The sequence below is a fragment of the Carlito syrichta genome, unplaced genomic scaffold, assembly GCF_000164805.1.
Source record: "Carlito syrichta isolate Samal-C Ts95f unplaced genomic scaffold, Tarsius_syrichta-2.0.1 Scaffold153798, whole genome shotgun sequence".
In the NCBI taxonomy this organism is placed as follows: Eukaryota; Metazoa; Chordata; class Mammalia; order Primates; family Tarsiidae; genus Carlito; species Carlito syrichta.
In genome coordinates, this window is record NW_007097894.1 from 2,503 (window position 1) to 10,777 (window position 8,275).

Below are 8,275 nucleotides of genomic sequence, written 5' to 3' on the forward strand. Positions count from 1 at the left end.
CAATCAGACATAACATCTTTCAGACTTAAGTTACTAGATCATATAAATTTAAGAGTAAATAAGTGTTACGTTAAACGAGAATACACATTATTCAAAAATAAACTTAAAAAATCACAATATAATATGTGACTTTTGAAGTTTATGGAAGTAGACCACTTCTAACATGTTCCTGAAATTCATGATAGGTATTTTCTACCTGTCAATCACTCCTGCCTTAGTGACTCTCTAAAGCAGAGGAAATTTTAGTTGCAAGAATTCTAAACAAAACACAGAAAAGTAGGCAAATAATTATTTTTCTTCAAGTACATAATAACATTAGAAATGTCTTCCCTCTACTCAGTGTCCATTTTTATCAAATCATTTTATGACTATAGATATCATTTGTTTCTGAAGACCCACAAGTTACCTGTGATAACTCCTGTTACCAACTTTATTGATGAAGACTTACAGATTATGAAGAGAGTAACAGAATGTTAAAAACATTAACTTCAGCCGGGCTCGGTGGCTCAGCCTGTAATCCCGCGCCTTTGGGAGGCTGAGGTGAGTGAATTGCCTGAGCCCGCGGGTTCGAGACCCGCCTGGGCAGTGAGACCTCATCTCTACAATAAATCAAAAAATCAGCTGGGTGAGGTAGCGCATGCCTGTAATTCCGGCTACTGGGAAGGCTGAGGCAGAAGAATCACCAGAGCCCAGTAGGTCGAGGCTGCGGTGGCCGGGAGCGGCCACTGCACTCCAGTGGGCGACAGAGTGAAACTCCGATTCAAAAAAAAAAAAAAAAAAATAGTGGTGGCGGCACGGACACAGACACACAGTACCCCACCGAGGCCAGCCGTGCACAGTCGGGAAGAGGCAGGAGCTGGCCTGCCGGGTGGTCAGCTCCTCACCGTGGCCCTCCTCTCCCGCAGGGGCTATCTGATCGCCGCCCCCTCTGTCTTTCGCGCGGGAGTGGAAGAAGTCATCAGTGTGACCGTCTTTAACGCCCCACGTGAAGTCACAGTCCAGGCCCAGTTGGTGACTCAGGGCCAGGTGGCGGTGGAAAGCCAGGGAGCTGTCCTGGGTAGGTCCTGCAGCCCCTGGCCAGGGCTGTCTCCTTTCAGGCGGGGGTGAGGTGGGTGTTGCTTTGCTTCCCACCTCCCGTGTCCCCAGAGGGAGGGTGGGTAGGTTGGGCTGTCCCCAGGTTATAGATGGGAGGAGTGAGGCCCAGAGGCACTGCCCCCTCCTGATTCTGTGAGCCAGAGCACGTTGCCCTGGTGGCCCCGCGTCAGGTCTGCTCAGCCGGGGCCCTTCCCTGGCAGCCTTCAGGGAGGGGAGCAGTGGGCCGCTCACGACCTCTTCAGACCCTGGGTGACTCCCAGCACCCGCGGCCATTAGACCCAGACTTGGGCTCGCAGGGCCGCCACGGGGTGGAGCTCAGGCCCCCGACCTGTTTCTCCCCCTCCTTGGCCAAATGCCAGTGGCAGCCATGCCAGCCTTCTGGCAGAGGAGGTGAGTGCAGGGCCCTGCCTGGGGGACCGGGGTCTGTGGGTGAACTCGCCCCTTGCACAGAGCATGACTCAGACACTGGGCAGAGAGGGGAGGCCGGTGAGGCAGCACCTGCTCCCCAGGCCAGAGAGGGTGGGAGTGCAGGAACTAGGAGAAGGGCTTCCCAGACCAAGTCCTTCTAGAACCTTCTGGGAGTCCTGGTGGTGGAAGAAGCAGGTGGAGGCTAGCCGACAGAAACCCACTCAGTCTGGCTTCAGCAGCAGAGACCTGGTGGGTTCTCACACTGGGAAGTCCCTGGTGTTGCTGGTGCTATCTTCCCCTGCCGGATGGGGTCTGTGTCTCCCCACGTGCTCAGCCCTGAGCCAATTCCAGTGACCGGGTGCGTGGAGCCCTTCCTACCCATGTTGGCTGGAGCAAGCAGGTGGCTCCTTTAGGGAAACTGAGCTTCTGTTGCAGAAGATGGGGGAATGGATGCCAGGGAGCAGAAACAGTAGGTGCCTAATTGAGTCCTGGAGACCAGAAAACCTAGGAGAATTGTTGGAGCCACAAATGACCCCATGTGGGGAGCAGAGTGAGGAGACAGGAAAAGCAGTGAGGTCCACTGGGGTGAGGTCCACTGGGGACCTCCGTCTCCTCTTCTTTCTCTCCACCCCTCCTTGTTTCTTTTGGCGTTTTCCCTTTCCTTCTCACGTGGCTTACTTTGGGCAGGGGCCAGAGGTGAAGTAAATTAAGCACACAGGCAGGCCAACTTTCCCCTGAATAGTCCAGCTTTGTCCTCTGCTCACACCAGCTTGGAGGAAACCTCTTGGTCCTGCCAATCTCAGGAGGGCCTGGGCCAGGCCAGCACGACCCAGGGTGTGTTTGTCCATAGAAAACCCCTCTGCAATGAGAACATTTTTGTTTGTAAGTGGCAGCGCGGGAGAGGCAGGGGAGCACAGCTTCTGGTTTAACCTTTTTCAATTTATTTTCATTTTTAGATAAGGGGACGATCAAACTCAAGGTAAGCTGTGAATTAAAACAATGTTTAAACCCAGCCTTGATAATAAGGAATTAAATTAGAGTGGAGTAAGAGAAATTGCATGTGTTGCAAGAGAAATCACTAGTGGTTATGTAAAAAATGAATAACAAAGTTTAGAGAAGGAGAAACCTATCCATAATTCATTTTTATACCTGTGGACTCAGGCAATCCACTTGCCTCAGCCTCTCAAAGTGCTGGGATTATAGACTGAGCCACCAAGCCTGGCCCAAGGACTCCAGTTTAAGAACCCATGTCAGGATTGGACTGAGCCCACGGGTTTGAGATCAACCGGGGCAACTTGGCGACACCTCATCTGTACAATAAATCAAAAATTAGCCGGGCTTGCCAGTGTGCGCCTGTCATTCCGGCTACTTGGAAGGCTGAGGCAGAAGGATCACTGGAGCCCAGCAGGTTGATGTTGGGGTGGCCGTGAGCGTGCCACTGTACTCCAGCCTGAACAACAGAGTGAGACTCCAACTCAAAAAAACAAAAACAAAAACTGAAGTCTTTGGATTTCAGGGGGTTTGTAAGCTCCAGAATTATGGGCATTTTTGAGTTAGCTCTTCCTTCACTTTTACCAGATGCTCGAAGGAGTCCGTGGAGATTGGGCTAAACTGAAGAGTTACCCTAAGCTAGAGTGTGCCCAAAGGCTGGGTGACTCCTCTTGCCCGGGGGTGTGTTATCAGTGCCTAATTGCTGGGGGCAGCAGTCTTCCTGCCTTGTGTTCAATGACAGACGCTTTCCTTGAGGCCAGTGGTTCTCACCTGGGGGTGGTTTTGCCCCCCATGCGACATTGGGTGATGTCAGGAGACATTCGTGGTTGTCACAACTAAAGTGGGGTGCCATCGGCATCGGGTGGGGGGAGGCTGGGGTGCTGCTTGACACCCTGCGGTGCACAGGACGCCCCACGCCAGAGAACAATCCAGCCCCGGTGTCAGCCATGCCAAGGCAGAGAAGCTCTGCTCTTCAGAACCAGGGTGTGGGCACTGGGGAAAAGCAAATCCACTCGTGTAGGTGCAGAAGTGCCTTCCTAACCTGCAGCCCTCCTGCCCTGGGGAAGCTTCTGGGGACAGGGGCGTTTTGGGGTACACGGTTTGGAAGTCAGTGCTGTGGGACCCAGCACTGTCATTGGCTGCCATGGCAGGTCCTGCCCAGTTTGAACCAGGGCCTTCTCGAACCCGTGCAGCGAGGATGTCACACAGAGGCCCTTGGTGGAGCTTTCTAGAAAGTGTGCCCACAGCCTCCTGACACTTGCTTTGTTCTGAGTTTTCAGACATTCCTATGCATCTGTGTAAGAAATGTCTCCCAAGCAAGCAATCTGTTAAGTCCCAAAGCTGGATGGTTCCTGCTTTCTCAGCCAGACAATAAACACCAAATTGCATCAGAGAATAGAATTTGATTTTATTTTAAAATATATCAGAAAAGGGGCGGGGCATAGGGGCTCGCTCCTATAATCCCAGCACTTTGGGAGGCCAAGGTGGGAGGCTTGCTTGAGAGCAGGAGTTTGGGTGTAGCCTGGGCAACATAGTGAGACCTCGGCTCTACAAAAATATCAAAAAATTAACTGAGTGTGGTGGTGTGTGCCTTTGGAGACAGGAAGTGACTCGCCAGTTCACAGAGTGCGAGCCGCCCACCCGACCAAGTCTCCTCTACTCAAAGCCGCCATCCTATCTGGCCTTGCACCTGCCACAGGTCTTTCCGGAATATTCTAGAATATTCTCTATCCCCGACCTCAGCGATCCAAGTTCACTTGTTTGACACCAAGGACAGCTGAGAGCCCCGCAGGAGGGATAGACAGGTGATCAGGGAGGTGGCAGGGCTGAAGGAAGCAGCTCCTGGCTGGGTACCCTTAGGGAGACCATGCGCAGCAATCAGTAGACCCAGCTACTTGAGAGGCTGAGGAGAGAGGATACTTTAAGGCCAGGAGTTAAGAGACCAGCCTGGGTGCCTGTCTCTACAAAAATAAAAAAAATTAGTTGGACATGGTGGCTGCACCTTGTGGTCCCAGCTACTTGCGAGGCTGAGGAAGGAGGATTGCCTGAGCCCAGGAGGTCGAGGCTGCAATGCGCTGTGATTGTGCCACTGCACTCCAGCCTGGGTGACAGAGTGAGGCCCCGACTTAGTCACATTTTGTGTGACAGGGAGGGCCCCTCCCAGGAGACCTGAAGAAATCACCATGCAGGGATGTAGGGGAAAGGCATTCCAGGTGCGTAGGAGCCACCCACGCACAGGTCCTGAGGCAGGAAGGAGGAAGAGCCAGGCGCCTGTGGCCTGGAGCCCAGCAAACCAGGGGCTCCGGGACCCGGAGGGAGGCTCCCATCTGAGAGATCAGTCTCACCCGTGTTCTCCATCACTGGGGCAATAGTGATGCCTTGCTGCCCCGCCCGTGGGCATCTACTGTGTGGCAGGGGCATTAAGCTCATGGCCACCCATTCTCACCGCAGTGCTTCAAGCCGATGTGACCAGCACTGTTTTAGGAGAGGAGATAGAAGCGCAGAGGGCCCCGTGGGTCAGGTTCTTCACGCGTGGATATGCTTGGGGACCCCCAGAGCCACGCCCCCCGCCACAGATCGGTGTCCCTAGGGAGGGTTTCAGACCCCCCTGGAGACAGGCTGGTGCCCTTCCGCTCTGCTCGCTAGGTCCACATCCAGGATGCCATGTGTCAGTGGGCTGTATCTGGGGTCCAGGAGGGAGGGCAGGCCCCACATCCAGAGCCTGAGGGAGCTCCCTAGACTGGCAGGTGTTGTGCTGGGCCCTGCTAAAGCCAGCTGCTCCTGGACGGGCAGGGGACAGGCCCAGGACAGAACTGACTGCTGCACATGGTCTCCCTAAGGGGAGCCAGCCAGGCGCCGCTTCCTTCAGCCCTGCCACCTCCCTGAACACCTGTCTATCCCTCCTGCGGGGGCTCTCAGCTGTCCTTGATGTCAAACAAGTGAACTTGGATGCTGAGGTCGGGGATAGAGAATATTCTAGAATATTCCGGAAAGACCTGTGGCAGGTGCAAGGCCAGGTAGGACAGCAGTTTTCAGTAGAGGAGACTTGGTCGGGTGGGCGGCTTGCCCTCTGTGAACTGGGCGAGTCACTTCCTGTCTCCAAAGGCCATCATGGTCCAGGTGCCCCCTTCCCAGTGCCCTGGGGGAGAGGTGCCTTGTCATCCCTCCCAGGCCTGGAAGGAGCTGGGCACCTGGCACGGAAGCCGCGCAGCCATGCCGACCTCCAGCCTCGAGCTTCACTTCCGGGGTCCCTAGAGAAGTCAGGAGAGACCCAGAATCCAGACCGGGTCACCAGGGTCCTTCCTCCCTGGGAAGGGGGACGCCCTCGGGGCCTACAGTTGGGCTTTCCCTGCTCCTGTCCCTCCAGCACAGGCCTCGGCCCTCCCGTGGCTCCCTCCCTGGTGGCTGGGGTCTTTCCCCCTCCTTCAGCCTTTGGCTGGGGTTTCTAGAAATAGGAGCCGGTGAGGATATTGGGATTGGAGGAGGGGCGAGGTCTGTCCCCCCAGTAGTACCTAAGCTGAAGCTGGGGTCAGGAGAGACCTCATGGGGTGGTCCCCCAGGGGGATGGCGAGGCCAGTCCCTCTGGCACTGTTCTGAGCAGACCGGAGGGGTTGGCCGCAGGGCGGTGGGCTGACCCTTCGTGGCCTCCAGCGGGCTTCAACTGCGCAGTGGGCACAGCTGTGCCAGATGCTGTGTGGGTCTGCAGATCATTCTGCAGGACCATTCCTGGGATGGGCGCCAGGGTCCTTCCGCCCCTTGGGGACTGTGCCAGCGGGTGCTGACAGGTGAGCCCTCAGAAGGGGACCCCACATTTGGGTGGCCTTGGGAAGGGGTATGTCGCCCCATGGGAACTGCTGCGCAGGGTGTCCACCCTCGGGCGCCCCGGGAGGCACAGGCATGGCTGTCCCCGCAGGGGTGTGACACCGAGAAGGCGGACCTCAGCACGAAAGGAGCTTTTATAGAGTTTGACGCTTGGGGCGTTCGCTCATCACTTTGATCAACTGGGGGGGGATCTTGTGGGTGGGCCCCGTCCCCCGAAGGTGGAGACTTTGCCCTGGCAAGGCTTCTTGATCCTTAGGGCTCTGCGGAAGTTCAGTGTTTTTCATCTATGTGGCAAAATTGTAACCATGACCATTTTAACCATTTAAAAGTGCACAATTTAGCGGCATTTAGCACAGTCACAAGTTGTGCAACCACCTTTATTGTTCCAGAACATTCTCATGCCCCAAAAGCAGACCCCGTCCCATCAGCAGTCACCCCCACCCCTCCCCCAGTCCCAACAGCCACGCATCTGCCTCCTGTCTCTGTGGATTTGCCTGTTCTGGACATTTCTGTCTATGGAGTCCCACATAATGCGCGTGCAGGGTTTTTAGTGTGAGGCAAAGCACAGATGATTGTACATTATATGTAATATATGCGGCATATGTCCTATCCATGCACGTATACACACATGTGCATATATGTGTATGAGAGAGCTAGAGTCTCTGTCCCCTGCTCACCGACTGAATTCACTTGGCAGGAGGGAGACAGTGCCTCTAACATTGCAGGGGCCAGGAGCGAAGGCAGCTTTGCAGCTTTGTGAGTCAGGAGAGAAGCTTCCTAGTCAGAGCAGCCTTCGCAGTCTCGGCACTGTGGGTACCTGGGCCGGGTCACTCTTTGCCATGGGCTGTCCTGGGCACCATAGGAGGTTGAGTGGCACTCGCTAGATGCCAGTAGCATCCCTCCTCTTGTAGATGTGACACCCCCAAAACATCTCCAGAAACCGCCACGTGTCCCCTCCAGGTAAGCACCCACCCTTGATATCCAGACTGCTTTCCTAATGACTCGGCCCCCTGGGGATGACCCCCGTGTCCCGATGCCCCGTGCTCTGCCCGCAGGTGCCCACAGGTCTCCACGGTCAGGCGCTCTTGAAGGTGTGGGGCTGCAGCTGGCACCCAGATGAGGGTCCCCTCTTCCACAACCAGACCTCGGTGACCGTGGACAGCCGGGGTGCCTCCGTGTTCATCCAGATGGACAAGCCAGTCTACAGGCCCCAGCAGCGAGGTGGGTGGCTGGCATGGGGGCGGGCGTGGGAAGGCCGGCCGCCACCTGCAGGAGCCACATGCCTGTCTCCTCTCTCCTAGTACTCATCAGCATCTTCACCGTCTCCCCAGACCTGAGGCCTGTGGACCAGCAGGTGAGATGGGCCGCCCCTCCGCCCGGCTGGCCAGGCCCCCAGCAACCTGCCCCGCTCCCAGCCCCTCTGTTCCGCCTCCTCCCAGCTCCACACACCCTGGAGAGCCCCAAAAAGGTCTTTGTGGCGGGGGGGAGGCAGATGGGCACGCCTGGCTCGCTGCCCCTCCATGGGGGGCACCAGTGACTTTTCAGGGCTTTAGGCAACTGTGAACCAGCATTTAAGTCCTAATAATTAGGCATTTATTTAACCTTTATTAGAAAATATGACTGGGTCCCTTGGCTCATACCTGTAATCCCAGTGCTTTGGGAGGCCATGGTGGGAGAATTACTTGAGGCTAGGAGATAGAGACCAGCCGAGGCAACGAAGTGAGACCTTGTCTCTGCAAAAACATTTAAAAATTGGGGCTCAGCCTGTCATCCCACGCCTTTGGGAGGCTGAGGGGAGTGGATTGCCTGAGCCCGCGGGTTCGTGACCCGCCTGGGCAGGCCAGATCTAATCTCTACAATAAAATAAAAAAATCAGCCGGGCGTGGTAGCGCGTGCCTGGAATTCCGGCTACTCGGAAGGCTGAGGCGGAAGGATCGCGGAGCCCAGCAGGTCGAGGCTG

At 55.8% G+C, this 8,275-nt stretch overlaps 1 protein-coding gene across 1 annotated transcript in view; it reads left to right on the forward strand.

The window, feature by feature from the left end:
• Positions 1-829: 829 nt before the first annotated feature.
• Positions 830-8,275, forward strand: part of LOC103252212 (C3 and PZP-like alpha-2-macroglobulin domain-containing protein 8) — a gene marked incomplete at both ends in the record, with an annotated part of 27,257 nt that continues 19,811 nt past the window's right edge. The window contains 4 exons of the mRNA XM_021708991.1: positions 830-1,057; positions 2,460-2,482; positions 7,371-7,536; positions 7,617-7,669. Coding sequence (XP_021564666.1) covers positions 830-1,057; positions 2,460-2,482; positions 7,371-7,536; positions 7,617-7,669 — 470 coding nt within the window. The remainder of the gene's footprint in view (positions 1,058-2,459; positions 2,483-7,370; positions 7,537-7,616; positions 7,670-8,275) is intronic.